Source organism: Chelon labrosus (genome assembly GCF_963514085.1).
Source record: "Chelon labrosus genome assembly, chromosome: 24".
Lineage (NCBI taxonomy): Eukaryota > Metazoa > Chordata > Actinopteri > Mugiliformes > Mugilidae > Chelon > Chelon labrosus.
The window spans coordinates 9,636,192-9,659,133 of NC_140357.1; the positions used below are offsets into that span (position 1 = coordinate 9,636,192).

Sequence of the window (22,942 nt, forward strand, 5' to 3'; positions counted from 1 at the left end):
ACCTCTCATTTCTGAGACTTTTAATACCATGCTTTCAGTACTTGCAGATCCAGTAGTAGTTGCATTTAGCAAAAGCAACACGAGCCGATCGTATTATCTATCCAGCAATGTTGTCTTTCAGGGCGTTACTGTCTCTAAAAGAACAGAGAGGACGTCTTCACGAGAGCTTTCATTTCATTCTCCTGGCCAGGGTAAATGACGGACCTATTGATTCTCACAAGCTCCCTTCCAGGAACCTGTTCGTGTTACCACATGACTCTCTGGGAAGCAGATATGTGACCTCATTTCTGCGCTCCTCCGTGATCTCTCCCGAGGCTTTCACAATGGCAGGGATGATGAATGCTAACGTTATTACACGCCGAGATCTAGGCCAGGAGGTGTGCACACAACGATTCACGGTGGATGAAGTGCGTTGTGCTCCTCGTCCGGGCGCGGCGTGCAAAAAAAAAAAAAAACAAGCCAAGCAGGTGGCGTTTCATGCTCAGTCAATCTGCTTTAGTGGACTTTCTACATGTGTTAAGAGCCAGAGTGGTTCTATATCTTGTAGCTAGCTAAGAGGGGGGGATGGATTAACAGTGGCTGTACAAGCCCTGCGATTGGTCCAACGCTTCTGTTGTCATGGTTTTCCATCCCTACAGATGGCCATCGTTACCGTGGCAATGGCAGCAGGATCAGAATCAGCAGAATCCCGGGGAAGAATATGCTGAGCACACTTGGAGCATCTCTACATCTGCAACTTCACTCGGACACAAGAAGCGCAAACGCTGTGAAGCAGAGAGATTTAAAAGCTGCTGGGATTTGAGCTAGCAAGTAGGGAAATCTTCCTTCAGGTCCTAAAAGCTCACAAAAAAAAAAAAAAAAACACTACAACAAATATATATATGTGTGTGTGACAAAGTGCTCAAACTGAAACAAATCCAACACTCCTGGCTTTTGTTCACCCATTTCCCCTCAGAGATCACCAGGGTCAGTACAGCGGGTATAAGCTCCTCTCCTGCCCCAGAATGACAGTCGGTCCCATCTGTCGGCCAACCTCCCCGGGACTTTTTCGCATGCACAGCAGCACAACCGGCCGTCTCTGCGGCGTATGAAGCCCAGCCTACCGCAACCTATTATCTATACATGCATTAACATCATGCAGTTGGTGAAATGGCACATTTATTCCAGGTCGTTGTTTTAACCTGGGTACCAGAGCAATGGTCTGAAAACAAAATGAAACTAAACTCAGTGACGCCTCTAGAATTACTCAACAGTCAAAGCAATACTTTGACCTACCTGATAGGCAAAGGCTTTATTAAGGTCCACTGCGAGCATGGTGCTCCTCCTGTAAGGTCGGGGGCAGGATGCCCGCTAACTCCCCTTGTGCTTGCGGCAGTTGTAAGGTAAGAGGCTAAGGCTCAGGGCCTGAGCCCCACTCTGAGCTCAGAGTGAGTGTTTGTTATTTAGGAAGAGTCGGAGAGAATCGCAGATAAAGACAGAGTCGGCTCGTCTCTCTGCGCCTCTCAGTCAAACCCCTCTCCTCTCCTCAGCCGCTCTCCTCAGCTGCTCTTCCCATCCTGGAATACGGCGGCAACCTCGCTCCGAAAAGCCCCCGCGAACACGACATGAAAACAAAAAGCAGGCAGCTCCGGCTCCGGCTCCTTCTCTCCCTCTGCCTCCAACGGCTTTCATCCAGGGATGCATCAAATGTTTCTGACAATCGTCCATCCGCCAATCCCCCTAGAGAGATTAGCGCTCTGACATCACCGATGCTGTGATGCACACAGCCTCCGAGCTCTGTGCCTCTGTTACCTAAGACAAGTTTTAGGTCGATGGGAGTTGAACCCTAACACCCCGCTGCACGAGGGGCTTCACACAGCTCCGACACACCTCACTGCGCTACATGTCCCACCACAGGTCACCACACACCTCCGAGCAGAAGAAGCAGTAAGCAGGATGTCGGCGTTGCAGCCTTGCTGTGTACAGTACGTGCATATTTAAGCGCGTGTGTCTGCAGAACCTACCTGAGGCAAAGAAGCTGCTCTCTGGCTGGAGTGCATTGTCAGCGAATCTGTCCTAGCACATGGTGTGCTCGAAACAGATCCGGAGGTACAAGCAGATATTTCTGCTGCGCTGCCTGTCAAATTACAATTAATGTGCGGTTTGGGTCGGCTGATATTTCTGAAAGGGTTTTATCGTTGCAGCATTCACGGGTGAAGATCAGACAGCCAAGTTGCTCTTTAAAAGCATCCAATTTAACAGCTAATTTCAACAGTCCTCACTCTCTCTCATCATCAACCCATCTGTTTCTCGTGCTCTCCAACCTCTCCCTCTACCTACCTCCATGCCCTCTTCGCCCTCCTCTCTCTCCACTGACACCGCTATAATTAACCACGGAAAGGAGCACAGCCGGCCCGGGCTCCTAGCTGCGGTGGGGAGGCTTCACGCAGAGTTGGATCACCAAGTCGAACGGAGATTTAGCTCTGATCCAAGAACGGAAAGAGCAAGCTTGGGCACCTCCAGCACACTTCCTCCATCTGTTCTCCTGATCTTCTCCAACCTGCCCGATAGCCTAGCTAGCTCTAACTGGATAGTCGGTGTTTTGATTAAGATCACCCCTGGCAAGTCAGATCAAGGATCCAGGATACCGAAACCCAACAAGGTTGCAGATCCTGTTTAAAAACGTCACCAGTTTCATTGTGCAGCTTTGGAGCTCCAAAAGGACACCCAACCACTGTCATCAACGGCGCTCCACGCTTTACAAGTCAACTCAGTGAACACAGCGGAGGTTTATACTCAACCAAAGAGAACAGCGCTGCTCAAAAATGACTTTTCCTTGGGATATGCACCAATCGATGACTTGTTTTTCAAAAGTAAACAGAATATTACGTTACAGGTCAAACCCTGCACAAGGTACAGCTTGGCATTTAAAGAGCCTACGAAACTTTTGAGATGTTGTTAGCACTGGTAAAACCACAAGTTGATAAAATAAGGAGTGAGATTGCAAGGTGTTTTACGGGTCCACCTGTTTCCAGGCATTTTGCTAAGTTAAGCTAACTATTTCAACTTCATTTGTTTAATTTGTAATACATAAAGACTGTTTTGTTGAGCTTAGGGTCAACAATCGACCATCGTCCGGTGTCTCTGACCCTAGTTGTAGCAGTGTATCCTTTACAAACCAATTGAAAACGACAAATGCACACTACCACCACCTGCTGGTGTGGAGAGTCATTTCCTCTCACGCGTGCGCAAAAAACAAACATTTCACTTTGCTTTGTCTGTTGAGGTTTACATTTTTTGGTCCAGACACAGGCGGCACGAGGCGACGTCACTGCCCGCTACTTCTTCTGATGACGGTTTGGTGTGTCTGGGCGTTCGGCCAACAGGTCTGCTTCTCCATATTTAATTTACAGGCATCAGGCTTCTCGTATAACCCTCAACAAGAACGTGTCTGCAGACGATAAGCGATGCCACCTGAAACATTTGTTATGCTACACCTTCGCCAAAAAGCACTTAACAATTTTCTTAAACACTACACAATTACAATTTTAAGTAATATCTAAGTCCAGGTGCAGGATTGACATCTTGGCGGTAGAGTGGTAGAGTCTTTCTCGGTCTCAGTCTGGCTCTCAGCCCAAAAAATTGCATAAACAATGTTTAGTCAGAACAGATCACACGTCCAAACTCTTCTCCGCGGCTGCTTCCGTCGTCTGGTTATGCTCATACCGTGCGCGCTAGCTGCTGAAAGCCCCGGCTCCACTTAATTCCCATTATCGGTCGTTATTTATTTATGGATGCCTGTTGTGTGCGCCAGATGCACGGCGACATGTTGCGACCATTGTGATCTAAAAATACTTGACGTCTGCTCGGCGAGCTGGCTAATGAAAGATGTGGAGCAAATACAGCCGCGTAGCGCTGCTGAATATAGATGATAGGAAACGTGGATTAAGAGGCCAGATGTGATCACACTATTGACATCAGGGCCATTGAGGGAATCTGGAGGGAGACTGCCCTGGATTCAAAAAATATTTACGGCATTATTGGATTGCTAATCATGAACAGATGCTCATTTTACTGTCGTTAATGGGTTGAGGGGCTGAGAGAGGACTGGATGATCTGATGATTAGCTCTTTGTGAAATTATAGCTGGTGGACGATGGAAAACCACTCAACATTTTGGACTTAAAGGGGAACTCCGGCGCAAAATGAACCTGGGGTTAATAACACATGTGTACCGAGTTCGACCGTTCTCTGGTATTTGTTTTCATGCATTTGTTTTGTTAGTCGAATGTGACCAGTTTTCTTGCAAACCGCTAATTAGCGTATAACGCTAGCCTTCGGGGCACACCTACACATAAAAAGAAATCGCTATTTCTATACCACTAACAAGGCTCACAATATCGCCACACTTACACGGTAGCATAACTAGGGTCTCTACATGTAAACCGAAGCATTGAGAACTTTGCAAGTATACAGGCAGTTTATTAAAAAAGGAACACAGTACCGTTCATGTCTGGCTCGCATATCCAGGCGGGCGCCATCTTGGGGAAACTGAACTGTCTGTTGCCGGAAGAAAGCACTGAGAGCACTGAACGAAGAGAGTTCATTTTCCCCAAGATGGCGCCCGCCTGGATATGCGAGCCAGACATAAACGGTACTGTATTCCTTTTTTAATAAACTGCCTGTATACTTGCAAAGTTCTCAATGCTTCGGTTTACATGTAGAGACCCTAGTTATGCTACCGTGTAAGTGTGGTGATACTGTGAGCCTTGTTAGTGGTATAGAAAAAGCGATTAGCGGTTTGCAAGAAAACTGGTCACATTTGACTAACAAAACAAATGCATGAAAACAAATACCAGAGAACGGTCGAACTCGGTACACATGTGTTATTAACCCCAGGTTCATTTTGCGCCGGAGTTCCCCTTTAACTTCCTTTCTTTGACTACTTAAGCGCGTTTAATTAACATTTTAGGAACTATATTACTTCATAAAGCTGATATGGGGAACTCTACGCCTATATTTACACATCCAGCAAGCACACAGCAATATTAGATTTGATTTAAATATTGAACTAAACCTCAGAATTGTACTAATGCACACTCTGCAGACTTGCTTTAATGTGACGCCAGTTAGAGCTCCTGCCTAGCCCTTTATATTTCTTACTTTATTGCTTTGACTATTGATTTTCCAACGCTGTCCCTTGCACCATTTTTAACAAAAAACCAGCACATTAAACCGAGTTGTCATTGTTATTACTGAGCGAATCAATGTGACACTCTGCAGGCCAAGAAGAAGAAGAGAATGAGAGATGTACTCACCACATCTTTATTTTCTTGGGAACTTTGTTCCTGCAAGACGAAGAACAGCAAGAAATCAGTCAACGGGACAAAAGCGAGGCATCTGAGACTGTTGCTATCAGGCCAAATGCTTTAAGGATTGCCTCAACGTGTCGTTAACTCAAGTGTCCCAAGTCAAAGGCAGAAGGGAGATGTGGCAACAATAATGATGGATTCAAACGCAGTCCTTCCTGTTGTAAATTAAACATGCCCTCGTGCTTGACCTTGGGAACATGGTAGCCTGGTAGAGAAGTCCCTGAAATTCTTCCCATACTAACACCTCACATACTCATACACATCCTGGGGAAACCATGACAACGCTTGCTGCTTGCTGCGTAGGAAGAGGAGGAGGAGGAACAACAGGGGAAGCAGCAATAAGTTACAGTGACAGGGAAGCGACCACACCGCATTGAGACTGCAGGGGAGAGCAGAGCAGCCATCCCGCAGCCGCCTCAGCCGCGTCAGGCTTCACTGTACACTGTAAGCCATGCAGGGGAAAACTGAATCCTCACGTAACACGTCCACAAATAGAACAATATTGATTTGGCTCCAGAGCAGTCGCTGCTTTTAAACACGACAGGCATAAAGCAATATATTTCATCTCTCTCGCTCTCCCTTGGCACTGACAGTCGGGACAGCACAGCAGACATTTTTTTATTTTTTTTTTCTGTCCTCTCTTCCTCAGCACAGGCTCACCTGAATGCTAATGAGGAGGGGCTGACCGCAGAAGCAGCCTCTGGCTTCAAGTGGAGCAGCGCCTTGTGTTTTGAGGCGTGCTCGTTTTGAAAGTCTGCCAGCGGGCCTGAGAGGGCTCTGACCTGAGTGGACACACCTTTGACCCGTTTGTTGCACAGTTCCACAACACGTCGGGATGCCTACGCTGCACACATTATAATATTGCTCGTGAAAAGATAAAAAAGAGTGAGCTTGTTGCATCCGACTGATCCTTCTGCCTCCTCACTGCTAGGATCAAACACTTCATGCTCTAATCCCAGGATAACATCTTGGACTTGCAGTAGACTTAAAGCAACAGCTTGATGGCAGGTTACACACAGTGAATAAAAAAAAAAACTGGGTTATACAAATGGTCATGGGGCATCTCTGTGCAGATGAAATAAAACTGGAACTGCAGTGCATCATACATGCTTTCTTGTGAAGGCAAAACGCGTGTACAACATGGACTCTGTGTGGGATTCATCCCCCATTTAAGGTGCGCAGCATCCATGTTTGCCATGATAACCACACGACACATTAGATTTTAAAAAACGCATATGTACAAAGAATCCATCACGGGACGTTTTTATTCCAACAGCTTTATCCCAAAGAGAACCCCACTGATGCCCAGCAGTTCATTCAAGGCTGATCTTCAGGATTATCATCTGCGCTATCCACGTTTTCTATGAAATTGAGCATGAGCACATTAATAGTGCGTTTCTTTAGACTTACCGTAGGTAAGAGCGGCTCCATTTGAGCTCCTTGATCCGTGATGTCCATCTTTTCCTCTCCTTTGCTTCACAATAGGCGAGTCGTGATGCGCTACTCCGCCTCTGTCAGAAAAAAGAAAAAAAAACGGTGATCGGAAGCGAGGTTTTTTTTTTTTCTTTGTTGATTTAATTCCTGGTTTATTTCTCCCACCTCCGTTCTCACATTCACCAGCACCGGTATTTTCTTTTTCCCTCTTCTCAAATGGAGGTAGCAAAAGCGTTTCCGTCCTGCCCTACATAATTTACGCATGGAGGAGGGAGGCGGCAGCGCTTCCCATTACACGCGACGATGAACGACGAGACGCTCAATTGATGTCATGTGTGCAGAAATTCATTTGCGAGGGCTCTTGCTATACGGGAATATGGGCTATGTATTAGGATATGAATGTTAAACAGACCAGAATCTGTGCAAAAAAACCCAAAAATAATAATAATAATGCACAATAAAAACCACGCTGCAGTGCCTTCTTGCTTGAGTTGCATCAATCGTGCGCAACACCCACTAAAACAGCCGCAGCCGTAATTTAACCAGTATCTCTGTCTGCTGTAGCTCTGTTACATTACTGTACATTAAAAATATGCTTGTGCATCATCCCCAAATGCCCCTCGTTGTCTCTGCTCGCAGCACACACACTGATGGATCGGGGCACCGGTGTCCATATTGCGCACAAGGATGCGTCTGTGAAGGTTTATACTCTGGCGCCCTCCTGTGGCAGCAGCCGCGAAACGTCCGTGAGATTGAGATTAGATTAAACCCACTCATAATGTAATCTCACTTCAAGGGGAATGTAATGCAAGTGAATGAAAATCGGTATTATGGAATAATAATAATAATAATAAAAACACAATTATAATAAAGAAAGCAGCATTTAATACTGGAAGGTCTCGGGCCAATAGTGTGCAGTCATTTAGTATTTGAATAATTGTTTATTAATGCAGCACTATTACATTATTTGACAAAGCCGAATGAATAACTCATGTTTAAAGACTCTTTTCGTGCAGGACACATTCATAACAAAGCGGTTTTACATGGATGTCTTTGTGCGTCTTAATTATTTTGACTGTTTGGATGGTGGAGGTCTGTCCACCTGGCACCACCTGGCACCACCTGGGCTGAAGGGGAGTCAGAGTGGATGGATGGAAGGAAGGATGGATGGATGTCGCCGCTGATCCGGATCCGGATCCGCCCCAGCCAGGCGTCACGGCAGGCACCGACAAGATGGCCGAGAGTACGGGACGAAAGTGAGGGAGGAAACAAAAACACAGTGGCGAGGGGGTCTTCTTGCCGCAGACGCGAGGAGGTCTACGCGCGGAGCCGCCGAGGACGCCCCCGCACCAGCGCACAGGCAGACAGACAGACAGACAGACGCCCCCGGGTTTTGTCGGGAGACTCCGTCCCCCGCGGATGACATTCTTCCGTACGCAGGGGGGGGGGGAAAACTGCGCTCGGAAGGCTGCGAAGCTAACGGAACGGTTTGTCAGGTCGTCTGCGGTCGGCTAGCGAGCTAACCCGCTAGCCATGCTAGCTGCTAGCTGACAGCGCCGTTAGCGAGAGAATAACGGGTTTCAGAAAGTGGACACTTTGCGGGGATATTAAAATAAACAGTTGCTTATGGGTGCTCGTCGTTGCAGCACAACTTCCCCGGGTTATAAATTAAACTGACGCACTATTTTAAGGCTTAGCTAAGGGGGGAGGTTAGCGAGCTAACATTGCGGATTTCTTGTTTGCAGCTTCGGAGTTAGCATTAGCCAACGTCTGTTAGCTTGCTCAGCTGTTTTTTTTTGAGGGACTTGGAGTTGCTCCGAGAGAGGAAAAGTGACACTGGTGTGTGTCTTTTGGGGGGTGGTGGTGGGGTGGGGGGTTAGTTAGTGGAAGAAGCCTACATAGGGGTACTTTCGGCAGGCGACGGGGTCCCACAGGGGGTCCCACCAGCACCTCAGCCTGGACTGTAAACACAGAAAGTCAAGCCGAGGAGATCTGAATCCAGCAGCCAGCATCGCCACCCACCATGGCTCACTCTCCCGTTCAGGGCAACCTGCTGGGGATGCAGGTAAGACTTTTTATTTATTTTATTTTTAATTTTTTTTGGATGTGTTCCGCAGTAACTTGTTGAGGTCACAGTCGGAACATAATGTACAGTGTTCGGCTCCCTAGTTTTGGGTCTGCGCCGGTGTGTCCACTGTACAACCACCCACACGCAGCTCGGATCATTTAAGGACTCGGGTGCTCGCTCGGAAAATCTCCCACCATTCGGGTAAAAGACATTTATATAGACTTTTATTGCGTTAACTAAATAAAACCTCCACCAACATGAGTTTTCTAATTTGACACTGAATGCCGCATCTTTTTTTTTTAAACGTTAAACCACGCACTGGAGGCACTGGAGGCGGAAATTCCGACAATTCAGGCGTCCCGTGAAGGGTTCAGCGTCTCCCCTGGATAAAGCCCTGTTCTGGCTCCTGCTGCTGCTATCTTTAGGATTGTGCCTATAGGGATAAATGTGTTGGGTAGATAACCAGAGGAGATAAGTGTTCCTGATGTAAACTGCCTCACGCACCAGATTATCTGCCCCCCCCCTTCTCCTCTCCTCTCCTCCCCGGTCTGCATTCAGTGTCTGTGGATATCTGAGGAAATCATGGTTACAGTTGCATGACTAAAATCACATTGTGCACGCTTGCAACTAAATTCCCAAACTAAACAAGATCTGACATGAACATTTTTATTTTTTTTTACACGGGGAAGGCGTTTATTTTGACTCGGTAACGAACGCTGAATCTCGTGCACATTTTTATGCAACCTGACAAGATTTAAATGACCCTGGCATGTCTTAATAATACTCAGATTGTGTTGCCGTACCTGTAAAATAAGCGAGGGTGAAATCGCTCACGAGAAAGTGAGAAAGATCCGAAGTCACGAGGAAAGGGAGAAAACAATCCCAAGTGCTGTTGTGTTGTTTCATATAGCCTCTGAGGTTTATTGGTGAGGGAGAAGCTTTGACTCGTCCTCTCCCAAACAAAGCGTCTTAGTGTTCTATGGACATATAACATTTTTCATCACCAGAATGACTGATTTAGCTTCTCCAAAGGCTCTTCTTCTTCTGTGGTATCTCAAAACGGACATACTGAACCCCTCTCTGCTCAAAAGAGGTCATAAAAGGAAGTTGTTGTTGTTTTTTGTTGTTGTTTTCTTTCTTTTTCAGCTGCTGCTGCTCTTGTGTTTCCCACATAAGAGCCTCGAGAGAGTTGAGTCATTTTAGTTCACTTCCTCGCTCGGATGCGCGTGTGTGTGCCGCGGCGCCGCTACAACCCCAGAAAAAGCCGGACGTTTGGCCCAAACCGTCGGTGGAAGCGCTGCCAGCTTTTCCCTCGCTGATAAACTTTTGAAAGGCTTTGTCACGTCAGATGGTCTTAAAACTCTTTAATTCACACATAAATCTAAACATTAGCCGTAGTTCAGACTGGGACGGTTGAGGCACTTGAATGCAGGTGTAGAGTTTGTAAAAAAAAAAAGAAAATAACACAACTATCAGTGAGACTCTGACCTGTGTGCTCAAGTATGAAGTAAATCGCATGGTTTGTCCCTGTTTTGAGCAGTGTGGACACGCGTTGCCGCGGCGACCACCCCGCTTGGCCAGCAGGAACGAGGCACCCGGCCAAACGTTGGATAGCAAAAAAAAAAACGGGAGAGCAAAACAACGTCCACACCTCTACAGACCTGTTTCTTATTTGAATTAAAGAGGGTTATATATTCTGATGAATACAAAAATACAGAGTTTCCTAAAAGATGCATGGATGATGAGCCGGTTTGCAAAGCGTGAAGGCGTTTTCTCAAAGTGCACGCCGTGTAGTTCTGCTCGGTTTATTCCCCGGTTAATTACGAGGGTCTGAGCTGGACGCCGCTGGACGCCGCTGGACGCCGCTTCCTGTTAAAGTTGCATGGCGGCGCGTCTCGGTCCAGAGCAGAGCGCCTTCTTGCTGTGTTCACTGCCTCAGACTCCCCAGACATGCAGATGACCAGTAAGCGGCGGAGGGAACGTTCTCGTGTGGTCTGCGGCGAGGCGTTCAGGTCCGCTGGGTTTTTATCTCTCTGAAGAACCAGCCCTGAAGTTGCAGCTGTTTTATTTAAATGCATCTTTTTTTTTTGTTTTTAATCTGCATGCTCTCCAGTTGTTGCACACTTTCCCTTTCATTCTCCTGCGTCTCTTCTTCTGTGTACATAAACACAAAGGTGTTGCACTGAGTGAATTAACGCATCCTGTAAGAGTGGCGCCCTGCTGGTGTTTCCTATTTACCACCCGACATTCAGTTCTTTTCACCCTTCCTCCTTCCCTTCTGTTTTTCCCTTTATTTTATTTAAATCCTCCTTCCCTTTCCTCCCCCCTCCCCCTGTTTTCCCCCCCCTCTCCCCGTACGACCGCCAGAACGCCCGAGCGGACCCGGAGGAGCTGTTCACCAAGCTGGAGCGCATCGGCAAGGGCTCGTTCGGCGAGGTCTTCAAGGGCATCGACAACCGCACGCAGAAGGTGGTGGCCATCAAGACCATCGACCTGGAGGAGGCGGAGGACGAGATCGAGGACATCCAGCAGGAGATCACCGTGCTGAGCCAGTGCGACAGCCCCTTCGTCACCAAGTACTACGGCTCATACCTGAAGGTACGGCGTGTCTTCTCACGTCCTGGTTTAGCCCGTGTGGCCACGGCGTCGGCGGCAAAATTAAAAGATTAGCCTCTAACTGCTACTACTTCCCACTAAGCCCTTATTAATGTCACCGTGACTTCTTTAGGAGGGCGTCCAGCTCTTGATGCCTCGCAGTAAGCCGGTTATCTCTGTCTTGTTCTTGACCACGTTCTAGGACACCAAGCTATGGATCATTATGGAGTATTTAGGCGGAGGCTCGGCTTTGGATTTGGTAAGCCACCCACTACTTGTTTTCATTTTATTAAAAGAAAGAAAGACTTGAAGGAATTCTTTCAGAGATGCTTGCACGACAGAACCGCGTTAGTGACGTGCATCTACGCTGCAGAGCAATAAGAGGCGTGACTGTTTTCCCTTCAAAGATGGAGCCTGGACCTCTGGATGAGACTCAGATCGCTACCATCCTGAGAGAAATCCTCAAGGGCCTCGAGTACCTGCACTCCGAGAAGAAGATCCACCGGGACATCAAAGGTAGCAGCCGACCGAACAGATATCACGTAGCGAGTTAATGCTATCGACGTCCACTTCCAGTTTCATTCATTATATAGTTTGTGCTCCGCCGGGGGATTTGAGGCCGGCGCTGCAGCGTCCGCTAAAAGGCTTCTGACAGTTGTTTCCTCTTTGTTAAATAAATTGGGCGATGCAGATTAATGGCGCAGGGAGAAGCGTCTGGAGATGTGTGGCGGGCGCTCTCTCTCTCTCTGACTCTCTCTCGCCTCCACAGCTGCCAACGTGCTCCTGTCCGAGCAAGGGGAGGTGAAGCTGGCGGACTTCGGCGTGGCCGGCCAGCTCACGGACACCCAGATCAAACGCAACACCTTCGTGGGCACGCCCTTCTGGATGGCGCCCGAGGTCATCAAACAGTCGGCGTACGATTCCAAGGTGAGGTCAGGGAAACACTGATGCATCTGCAGAGTCGTTTCAGGCGGCGTGCTAGCGTGCAAAAGCCGCCAGACGACAAATTATGCACCGTCAGAACATTCAGGGAGTGAGAGTTGACATAATTAGAGCCTCCATTAGTCGCTCTGATTGCTTCGGTATAAATACACTTGCTACGTCTCCTGTGCGTTCCAGGCCGACATCTGGTCTCTGGGCATCACGGCCATCGAGCTGGCGAAGGGCGAGCCGCCCCACTCGGAGCTCCACCCCATGAAGGTTTTATTCCTCATCCCAAAGAACAACCCGCCCACGCTGGAGGGCAGCTACAGCAAACCGCTCAAGGAGTTCGTCGAGGCCTGCCTCAATAAAGAGCCCAGTTTTGTGAGTACGGGTTTGCGTCTTCGTCTGTTTTTAACGAATGAGCCGCTCACCTCTCACTCCCCCCGCCACAGAGGCCGACCGCCAAAGAGCTGCTGAAGCATAAACTGATCGTCCGCCACGCAAAAAAGACGTCCTACTTGACAGAGCTGGTGGACAAGTACAAGAGGTGGAAGGCAGAGCAGTCTAGAGCCGCGGAGTCCAGCTCTGACGAGTCCGACTCGTGAGTCATTTTACGATTTGTCACGACGAGCTTTAATCACTTACCAGGCGTGACGTCGTCATCGTCGTTGCTCAAGTCCTCTTTAATGTGTGTCCCGTCAGAGAGCAGGACGGCCAGGCGTCGGGCGGGAACGACTTCGGCAGCGACGACTGGATCTTCACCATCCGAGAGAAGGACCCCAAGAAGCTGCAGAACGGGGAGGGACAGTCGGGAGACCAGGTCAGGCATGAGCAGGTTAAAAGTTTGACGGGGCACATTTTTCAGGCTGTTTGACGCCGACCGTGTCTCCCTCTGCAGACAAAAGACATTCCAAAGAGGCCTTATTCACAGAGCCTGGCCACAGTCATCTCTCCTGCATTAGCTGAGGTAAGGAGCTCCAGTCTGCTCATCAACACTCCTCTACTGTAAAAGTCTTGATAAATTAAGAAAGGTTCTGATCAGAAGATTTGGAAAGCCTAACCAGATCTGTCTCGTCCCAGCTGAAGGCGCGACAGGAGCAGGTGAACGGGAACCCCATGGTCCTGGACGAGCTGAGGGAGGCCATCCTGCTGGCTGAGGAGGCCTACCCCGGCATCTCCGATTCCCTGGTGGCCCACATGGTGCACAGGCTCCAGAGGTAACGGCCCCGCTCGAATTTACAGCAGAGGAGGTGTGTGCGTCCCGACAGAGCGGGGGGGTGATAATCTCTTGTCTCCTTGCAGTTTCTCCACAAACCGGATGTCCTCCTCCTCCTCCTCCCCGTAGTGATTGGCTCTCCCAGGCCCCTCTCCCTCCCTCCCGCCCGCCTGCCCACCTGACCGCCCCCATCTCCAACACCGCAGCCAAGTCAGAGGGTTAAAAGCCAGGGGTCAAGTCACTCAATACCAGCTGACCGCATTCGACCTCCCTCGTGTGGGTGTGTGTAGAGGAGGAGGAGGAGGGGGGTGGTGTGCTATCTTAGCCTGTAAAAAAAATAAAAATAAAAATAATAGATAACCTGTGGAGAGCTCCTCTGGCTGTGATGGGACGAGACCTGCACGTCCGGGTCAAGACACAGCGGAGCCTCCACGTGGAATCGACTCGACGAGGAGCGGAAATTCTCCCCCAGCAAGACTTCAAAGTCCTCCCTCTTATTCCAGGCGTCACATCCCCAGAACCTCTGAAAGCATGCTTGATGAACCTGCAGGGAAACTATCTTAGTGGGCGAGCTGAGTGTGTGTAAGTGTGTGTGTGTGTGTCTGAGTGTGTGTATGCGAGACTCCCTGTTTAGGCAAATTGCAGCATTCTTAATGAAACCTCAGGTAAAGTGCTTTAAGTGGACTTTGTCCTACGAGGCAGTGGGAAGGGGACGGGGTGGGGAGGGGGGTCGCCACGCTGTACATGATTTCAAGTCGTCATTGCGGGGAAATGAATCACTGTGTACAAAATGGTCATGCGCATTTTGTAGATACTGATGAGAAGAGGAGGAGGAGGAGGAGGAGGAGGAGGAGGAGGAGAAAGAAAAAATATTTAAAAGATCTCTAAAGTTACTCGGAACGGAAAGAACAGAAAATGCCTTGCCTTCTTTTTTGGGGACACTCGCGTCTATCTACATCCTGGCATTTTCTTTTTTTTCGTCGTATTATTACTTTATCTCCGATTTCATTTCAAACCAGCGAGGTCCGCCTGTGTTTTTTTTATTTTTTATTTCCGGTTTTTCGTTACAATCACCTGCTGAGTCGTCAAACTAACCGTGATACTAAGCTCACTTTGTTTAGAGGAGGAAGCTGTTACCTTGTACTCGTGTTTAGACAATTTATTTTGGAGTTAGGAGAAGAGCGGAGGTGGAGGACGGTTACGACGGTGGAGGGGGAACCACTATGGGCAAGACGGACACTGATATCATGTGAAGTATTATTGCTCCTCGGCTCGTAGCTGCTCCTTTAGCAGTACTTAGAAACTAAAGCGGAGGAAAAAGCGGCGAGGATCGTAGAAGGCAATCACACCACGACACTTTTTTATTTTATTTTTTTTATTTTTTTTGGGGGTATTTTCTTTTTGCTCACGGCCAAAATCAACTCCGTAGATCGGGACAAGCCAAGCTGCAGCAGAACTGAGCGCCATCCTCGATAGTTCTCACCTCCGCGCCGTGCTATAGAAGTGCCATGTCCTCTTTTATTGCTTTCACCAGATATTTGTAGTATAATTTGCACCTTTTCTGTTTTATTTTTTTGTTTTTTTGTTGCACTTTGAAAGTGTGTATTTAAAGAGACCTGTGTGAGGAAGACAAAACAACAACTACAACTACAAACAGAAATAAAGTCGCTAATAGCCATGTTTTACTATATATGTTTACTTAAGAGTTCCAGAATTTACTACTGTGCTAATGCAGCAATAATGTTGGGGAGTTGCATCAAGACGCACTTGTCAACACAGGGATTGAAAGAAACTGAGAAATATCTGATATTTTTATAACTGCAAAGTAAGTATGGAAATATGGAATGCTTTATGGATATGGGCACCTGCCTCTGGCAAAAATAAAAAGTAAAAAAAAAAATATCTATACCTTACAGGAAGGAGAGAAAAAAAAAAAAACATATGCTACGGAAATAACTACAAAACGTGTACATTTGGTCTCCTTTATCATAGCTGACAGTTTATAGTACTGTATATAATCTTTGCTTGTGTCATTTGAGAATTCCCAAGTTAAATGTAAGCTCCTTGTAAGCTTTCGAAGTGACATGAGAAATAAAGATCTAATGCTAACTGAGAGCTCTGTGTCCTCCTCTTCATCGTAAAAAAAAATGTCGGGTACGCCGGAGAAACGGCCTCTGTGCTTCTGTCTACGTGTGTAATTGGGACAAAATTTTGCAAACGGGCCACTAAGATAAAATTATAAAAAAGAAAAAATTAAACTTACACTGTAAATCATAGGATTCCTGCAGGATGTTTTGAAGCTCAATGTACCTGCTGTCGGCATCTTGTCAGTGCTTATCCTAATTCCTGGGTAAAAAAAAGGTAAAAAAACACAAAATTTGGGTGAGTTGCAAAAATATTCACCTCCATACAGTATATATATATTTATACATGTAAATGTATAGACTCACCAGGATGTAAACACATTTATTTCTGTGGTAAAGCTGTGTATTTTGATTTTAACATGCAAGTCTATGGGCATTGACTCACTCTAGTGGCCGTTCGAGGAACTGCACTTCCGCATTGGCTTTGTTTCCCAGGCCCTTGTCACAGGAGTGCTGCAATAAATAAATAAATAAATAAAAACATGTACAAAAAGATAACGACATATAGTCTGAAATATAAAAAGCAATAAAAAACAAAGAATACTTCTCGCAACATGGTAGGTCGTGGAAAGGTCAGGAAAAGAGTTGACGTTCAAGCGTCAACGTCAGCCGTGAGCATTGGCCGTGAGTCGTGTGAGAACACCGCTGCTTGGCAACGGAGGCTAACGGTTTAGCAAGCCAGCGACTCCGCCGTTTAAGTATGGAACAAAACTGAGGCCATTTTTTACCATTTATGTGGTTATCAACAGACTACATTCAACCAATCTACACTCTTATTAGCTTACCTTCCACCTCCGCCATTTCTGAAAGCTTCGGCAAACGCAAAACAACTGGAACCTAATTGATAATTACCAATTACCAGGTGGTGAACACAACTAGAGTAGTAGTTATTAACCTTTGGGCCGAGAGCGCCACCTAGAGGGCCGGGGGCGCTCAGTTTACAATACAGCTTCACACCACTTGGTGGTGCTAGTGAGTCAGTCAATTGATTAACAGCTACAATGAGCAGAAGAAAAGCCAGCTGCTAGCCTCTAGCGGAAAAGTTATAGAGAAGTGTTTAAAACGAAAAAATTAAAACTAAAATGGTGCCAAACCCTCTCAAAATGATAAATATATTTAATTGTATTACAATATTTAAGTAGAATCCTGACTTAATTAAGTATGGCTTTGTAAACGGAAGTAACATGAGCCCAGTATGTGCTAAGAGAGTGGGCTAGCGCTATCCAACAGCTTATTTATTTTTTTGCTGTAGTAGTACATACACGTCTGCGATGATCACATTGTGTCAGGTCATTTATTTTGGTTTTAGCTTGTTAAACTATAAAATCTATTTGAATTAGTTGCTGAATACAAATCAAACCAAGAGTGAGATCAGTTTAAACTAATATACACTGTTAATATTTGAATATTTGGGGCCCGGGCCACTTTGTACTTGGAAATTTGGGCCCTGGTCAAAATGATTAAGAACCCCCTGCACTAGAGGGCGCTGTTTATATGAAGTCCTCTTTGATTTACTACCTTTCTCACGAGATTACAGATCGTAAATCTAGTATTATCATGTGGACCCTGATCATAAAAAGAAACAGCAGTCATCAGTCTCTTAACACTTGTACTTTAATGCATGCTCAAGGGCATTTCTAAGTATGACAACAATTATTTTACATAATGCCATGACATAGGCCTCATGAAACCGCCGCTAATGCAGACGTTTCTTCAAAAATGCCTTTCCTGTATGGGTTTTTTTTATTTTTCCATCTTCTGCCACACGTTCCCGGTGTTGGATTTTCTCCCGGAGCAGATGTGAAACACCACATACAGAATGTATAAAACAGTATATTACAATACATACAACACTGTGCTGGGAAATAAATAATATTGGGATGGTTTCTTTGTGATTGTACGCTACACGAGGCTACAAGACGAAAGAAAATATAATTACTTGAAGGTGCTGCTACACGGTGCTTGAGAAATCATTTATAAAATACATTTACAACAGCATAAGCACTATCAAATAAAGATCCAGGGATTTGAATTATGTGGATAATGGTGTTTGGATCATCCCTGCAAAAAACACTGTCCACCAAGAGGTGAAGCACTGAAGCCTCCACCTCTTTGTTCTTTCAACTACAGCACCATCTCACTCAGGTCATCCCTTCACACTAATGCCTACAGCACCCTCCAGACACGAAGCACAGAACCCAGCAGCAGGGGGGAGTGGTCTTTAGATCTTGGTCTGGTAGATTTCCTCGTCGGAGCTGGCGTCAGAGCTCCTCCTGTGCTTGCCCTGGTGCTTGTCCGAGTCCTTCCTGGTCATCTCCAAGCTCTTCCTCTTCTTCTCGTCTCCGGGCTCCATGTACGCAAACTCGGCCTCTATCTTGGTCGGGTCGATGTAGGTGTAGAAATAGGCCATGACGGCGAAGATGATGCACACCAGCACCAGCAGCGAGGCGAAGAGGATGTACTCGGCCCACTGGTGGAGAGAAGCAAACGGTCACGGGGGTTTGAGCAAATGCAAATACAACCCTCCCTCGTCCGCGCACTTCATGCACCGGATTATATTTGCACTTTGTTTTGCTGTTCGTATGATCCACCCACCTGGTCGTCAAGAGTCGCGGCCTCGGCCACGATGAGCACAATAATGTTACCCACAGCTACAGTGAGCAGCCAGCCGGCCTGCAGGACTGACTTCATGTTGCTGGGCGCCTGCAGAGTTGGGAAAAGAGGATTAGATTAGAGCTGCGTGTAAAAGAAAATAATAAAACATGGTCAGATTTGTAAGGAGAGCGCCCTCTACCTGCGAGTAGGAGAACTCCAGGCCAGTGACGGAGAAGACCACCTCCCCTGCAGTGATGAGGAAATACTGAGGGATCTGCCAGGCCATGTGGAAGGAGTTAGGAGAGATGTCCTCCACTTGACGAATGCTTTGCGCGCACTGGAGTGTACAGATAAAAAGTTGCATTAAAAAAAACACAAAAACAAACAAAAACAGGCTGAAACATTCAAGGTACGGTGCACGGTGATTTACATTTTCCCCAAATGTGAAGGCTTGTGGGATGATCAGCGTGTAAGAGCTGCCGAAGCCCAGCTTCTGATTGTAGGTGCACACGCTCCCGCCTTCGTCCTTGATCTGGAAGCTGGCGCTGCAGTGACAGAGCAGAGCAGATAGTCAGAGAGGAGAACTTGCTCAAGTGTGACGGCAACACGCAGAACGAGACGTGGGACTTACTCTCCCTGCGGCACGGAAAAGTATTCCGTCATGTTGTCGGGAACGACGAGATCCGCCGTCTCCTCTCTGACGCTTACGTTCAAAACTGCACCGAAACCGTTCAGGAATCTGGTGAGGGAGAAATCAGAATAACAAAGTTTTGATTAAGATATTAGAAGCATGCATCAAACAATAGCAGATTTATAACTTTTCATGAGGCACAACCTTTGCGCACGTTTACGAGCCATCATTGACAGTTATTAAAGTGATAAAAAAAGGTTTTATGACTTGCCTGATAGCGTTAGCGCCCTGCTCTGGCTTCTCTGTGATGTCGCTGAACTGAAGACAGGAAAAAAAACACTTGAGCAACACTTGGCCGCCACTCCTGACTTTATCTCAAATCAACATTTGCAAACCTCTGCTTACCATCTGAAGCCCGGGTTGGGTCCCGTTCTTAATAATAGCGAAAGTAGAGCGGCTGCCTCCTTGTAGTTCAACTAAATAACTGACTTCAGGCTGCAAAGTTAGCACAAAGGGTCCCTCAAAGTCCAGGTAATTGTCATTGGCCTGCAGGGAAACAAAAAAACACTACGTTTTTAGTTTCAGTGTATTTGACAGTCCGTGCGGAGAGTCTGGTGTCGGCTAGCGTACCGCTAAAGGATCCAGAGTAAACGTGCTCTCTCCAGCTGTGACGTCCAGCTTCTCGCCAAACATGTTGATGAACTTGGTCTGGCCCACGGCGCCCGACGGGAACTTAGGCAGGGTTTGCTAGAAGGGGAGCAAGAACGGTGAGTCGCGAAGGTTCACGCGCAGCTTCTTTTTTTTTTTTTTAAATGTGCTTCACTCACATCAATCTGCAGCTGGACCAGGCCGGCCGCCACGAAAGCAAGAGCAGCTAAGAACATCCCCACGGTCATCCTCTTTAACGGACTGAGGAGCAAACACACACGTGTCAAACGGCTCGGCTTCTGAACACACGCCTTTGCTACTCACAGATATGTAATATTGGCTCATTTTCCTGAATAAACACATAAATTTTTAAATGCAGAAATGTGTTGGGAGGGCTGTCTGTCCGTCCGCAAAGACCTGTGGGTCGTTCGTGTGGGATTTGTGGGACCACCGATTGGCTGCACGGAAACTCACGAGAAGTTTAAGTTGCACTTGGAGATGAGGGGGTAGATGACGCTGTCCATGATCGGCACCAGAATCAGGATCAGGATCGGGTTGACGGTCTGGTGGGAAAGGAAGGAGAACAGTCACTCTCATTACACCCTGTTCAGGTTAGATCAGCTAAAGCCGAGCGGCGTCAACACAAAGAGCCTCACCTGCATCTGATCGGGCTGGACTATGAGAACTCCCTGTTGAAGAATAAGAGAAGAGAGACAGGATGTTATTTTAAAGGGCGTTCATTTTCTGTGGCAGCAAGAACTGTGAATGAAAAATAATCCACTGACAAAATCGCCGTCCATCGTGGTGGCCTGGAGGGTCCATCTTGAGCCCTGTCATAGAAGACACAACTCTTTATTAGTCTGTTTATTGATGTCTAACAGCATGAGTGGACAGATACATACCTGCTGGTCAAAGAGGGCCCAGAACATGGGCAGAGGGATGTACAGGAACAGCACCTTCAGCACCATCTTCACCTGGGCAATCAGGAGTTTCTAAACCGAACCAGAGACGACCGTTAGCATTCCTACACCGCACGCGTCAGCACTTACATGTTCTGCAGAGTCCTTACGTCGTATTTCTCGTCGGCCCAGTCCATCCAGTGCTCTCTCTTGGGGTACTGAGAGGAACGGTGCCTGAAGCGGTTCTTGATGGCGAACTGCGGACAGGAGAAAGGTTTAGGTCCGAGCGAGAGGCAGCGATGTGAGAAGCCTTTGAGGAGACACTCACCCCGATGCACTTGCAGACTTTCACCATGATGTTGCCCTGAGGCGCCGTCTTGTTGTACATGCCGCTTCCAACGATGAAGACGACTGCAAACAAGGGCGCATGTGGATTATTAGACAGTTTAATCTAGTCTAAATCCAGTAAGAAATAAAGCGCGCCGGTCCTTACTCAGAGCCACCACCATGAGAGCAGCGGGGACGCCGAAGGCCAGCGGGTAGCATTTCTGCTGCGAGTGGATGCCGCACTCCTGAGCTGGAAACGGCACAGACAGACTTCTTTAAATTCAAAGCTCGTATTTTATTTCGTTTTTTTTTTGTGTCGTGCGTCCGGGTTTACCTCTGAGGATGGGGGTGATGACGGTGGACAGGAGGCTCCCGGCGTTGATGGACAAGTAGAAGATGGAGAAGAAGGTGCTTCTCTGCTTCTCCTGTCGGGACGCAGAAGGTTAAAGGACGTCAGCGGCGTTAATATCACGGCCTGATCTTTGTCCTTGATCTTGAGGACGGTAATAAACCCGCGGGGACAGCTGAGCGTGCGGTTATTAGTTAATAAACGACCAGCAGAGATAGAAGAAGTGCTGAGCAGATGCAACTGATTGCGGCTCTTTAATTGCTGCGTCTTGTTTGTCACAAATCTGACCTGATGGTCTTCAAACTGGTCCCCACCAAAGGCGGCCACGCAAGGTTTGATGCCTCCGGTCCCCAGGGCGATGAGGAGCAGACCCACCATGGACAGAGCTCTGCAGGGAAAAAAAAAACACAAAGTCAGCGCACGTCGGCGGGGGACGCAGGCGGCGCATCGGCTCTGGGAGAGTTCAGCTCACACGTGGAAGGTCATGTTGTCGGGGGTGCCGTCCTTGTTCGTGTCGGTGATGTCGTGGATGGCGCTTATGGCCATGACGACCTGTCCCACTGTGTAAACGATGGACAGGTAGATGATAGTCCTGAGGAGAGGGAAGGAGTTAAACGGGCGGCAGACTCAAGCTTCAGACGAGAAGATTTTTTAATCTGAGACTGACTTGAATTTCCCGAGCCACGAGTCGGCGACGATGGCCCCCAGGATGGGTGTCAGGTAGCAGAGAGCCACGAAGGTGTGGTAGATGGTGGTGGCGAAGTCATCGTCCCACTTTAGGAAGTACTTGAAGTACAACACCAGCACGGCTGCAGAGAGCGAGAGGAGGAGGAGGGGGAAGGGAAGGGTGAAAGAAATCTTGTTTTAATAGCGGTGGGAGCGCAGATTTGAGGGAAATCCTGCAAAAAACTGTCACGAAAGTACAAGAATTATAAGAAAACCACATTTATTCAGTGGCTATACTTAAAAAAAACACTGTTAAATACATGAAAGAATGAAAACCCGTTAGTTTCCAGCCTTTGCGGCTTGTAAACTCTCATCTCGCACGGCTACCGGCTCCACTTATTCCTCCTCTAAACGTTTTGCACCACTTTCTCCAACGTTTCCACGCAGGAGACACGAGATCCGGCTCACCTCGCATGCCATAGTAGGAGAACCGCTCGCAGAACTCGTTGACCACGATGAAAAAGATGCTTATTGGGTAGCCGCAGACTGTAGCCTGGAGGAGGGAAAAGGAAAAAGTCTTTTCTTTTTTGTCATAAATGTGTGTTTTTAATTTTTTTTCGTATGATACCAAACAGAAGAACTTACGCTTTTCTTCTTGTGCTTCTGCTTTTCTTCTTTGCCTGAAGAAATCATCCATCGTAAGTCACAATTTGTTTTTTTTTTCTTGCAGAATATGCAAATAAACTCATGTAGCACTCACCTGACATGGCTGCTGACTGCGTATCCCCCAAATCTCCGACTGAATCCTTTAGAAAAATCAAGCGAGGGAAAGAGACCGGTGACTCCTGTCCAGATCCAAGGCGTGAAGACCAAGTCGAGGCCCGGCCGGCTCCTTATCTAACCTCCCCTCTGAACCTTTCCTGCCTGAAACGCCCACCGATGCTGGACTGTGGAACCTAGTCCAAATATTCCACCATTCCCCACTTCCCAGCACATCCTCTCTCTCCGCCCTTATCATAAGCGTTGCATGTATGCGTGAGTCGGTAATTGGTTTATGGTTCAAGGAATTCAGGTTCCAGTGAGAGAGGGGTCTTGC

At 47.4% G+C, this 22,942-nt stretch overlaps 3 protein-coding genes across 10 annotated transcripts in view; 1 reads left to right on the plus strand and 2 right to left on the minus strand.

Annotated features, from left to right (window-relative positions):
• Positions 1-6,808, minus strand: part of LOC311509279 (sodium-driven chloride bicarbonate exchanger-like) — a gene marked incomplete at its 5' end in the record, with an annotated part of 31,999 nt that extends 25,191 nt beyond the window's left edge. For 3 of the 5 annotated variants that reach the window (XM_084574408.1, XM_084574409.1, XM_084574410.1), the window contains 2 exons: positions 5,297-5,326; positions 6,761-6,808. In XM_084574408.1, the coding sequence (XP_084430534.1) occupies positions 5,297-5,326; positions 6,761-6,808 (78 nt within the window). Of the gene's footprint in view, positions 1-5,296; positions 5,327-6,733 lie in introns of all 5 variants that reach the window. The other 2 variants (XM_084574412.1, XM_084574411.1) reach the window with 2 other exon arrangements.
• A 1,842-nt stretch (positions 6,809-8,650) lies between these two features.
• Positions 8,651-22,635, plus strand: stk24b (serine/threonine kinase 24b). 2 transcript variants are annotated; one of them, XR_014699832.1, is made up of 12 exons: positions 8,651-8,849; positions 11,220-11,450; positions 11,650-11,706; positions 11,855-11,963; positions 12,217-12,374; positions 12,567-12,752; positions 12,824-12,972; positions 13,074-13,191; positions 13,270-13,338; positions 13,452-13,588; positions 13,674-14,169; positions 22,577-22,635. XR_014699832.1 is itself a non-coding variant. In XM_084574616.1 (11 exons), the coding sequence occupies exons 1-11, from the start codon at positions 8,808-8,810 to the stop codon at positions 13,714-13,716; spliced, it is 1,299 nt and encodes a 432-aa protein (XP_084430742.1). In that variant the 5' UTR covers positions 8,651-8,807; the 3' UTR covers positions 13,717-14,286. The 2 variants fall into 2 exon arrangements, 1 of the variants encoding a protein (XP_084430742.1); XM_084574616.1 differs by lacking the exon at positions 22,577-22,635 and having other exon boundaries at positions 13,674-14,286.
• LOC311509407 (solute carrier family 15 member 1-like) lies at positions 17,117-22,701 on the minus strand. Of its 3 annotated transcripts, none has more exons than XM_084574614.1 (22): positions 22,607-22,701; positions 22,492-22,526; positions 22,315-22,399; positions 21,848-21,989; positions 21,653-21,772; positions 21,469-21,568; positions 21,166-21,256; positions 20,998-21,081; positions 20,833-20,915; positions 20,675-20,761; positions 20,508-20,597; positions 20,391-20,435; positions 20,262-20,294; positions 20,080-20,168; positions 19,785-19,866; positions 19,588-19,704; positions 19,363-19,503; positions 19,229-19,275; positions 18,958-19,065; positions 18,526-18,871; positions 18,327-18,434; positions 17,117-18,201 (listed from the first exon to the last, which is right to left on the minus strand). In XM_084574614.1, the coding sequence occupies exons 1-22, from the start codon at positions 22,611-22,613 to the stop codon at positions 17,953-17,955; spliced, it is 2,289 nt and encodes a 762-aa protein (XP_084430740.1). In that variant the 5' UTR covers positions 22,614-22,701; the 3' UTR covers positions 17,117-17,952. The 3 variants fall into 3 exon arrangements, with proteins under 3 accessions (XP_084430740.1, XP_084430741.1, XP_084430739.1); XM_084574615.1 differs by having other exon boundaries at positions 18,526-18,663; positions 18,757-18,871; positions 22,492-22,627; XM_084574613.1 differs by having other exon boundaries at positions 22,492-22,627.
• Positions 22,702-22,942: the final 241 nt, after the last annotated feature.

Bases quoted from the DNA above. Each gene is read 5' to 3' on its own strand.
- stk24b (XM_084574616.1), top strand. From the start codon at position 8,808: ATGGCTCACTCTCCCGTTCAGGGCAACCTGCTGGGGATGCAG. The intron at 11,964-12,216 runs GTAGCAGCCGAC...TCGCCTCCACAG, and splicing joins GATCCACCGGGACATCAAAG to CTGCCAACGTGCTCCTGTCC. The intron at 12,375-12,566 runs GTGAGGTCAGGG...TGTGCGTTCCAG, and splicing joins AGTCGGCGTACGATTCCAAG to GCCGACATCTGGTCTCTGGG.
- LOC311509407 (XM_084574613.1), bottom strand. From the start codon at position 22,539: ATGATTTCTTCAGGCAAAGAAGAAAAGCAGAAGCACAAGAAGAAAAGC. The intron at 19,867-20,079 runs GTGAGTTTCCGT...TTTGCTCCTCAG, and splicing joins AAGTGCAACTTAAACTTCTC to TCCGTTAAAGAGGATGACCG. The intron at 18,435-18,525 runs GTAGAGGGCGCT...CCAACTCTGCAG, and splicing joins TGGAGTTCTCCTACTCGCAG to GCGCCCAGCAACATGAAGTC.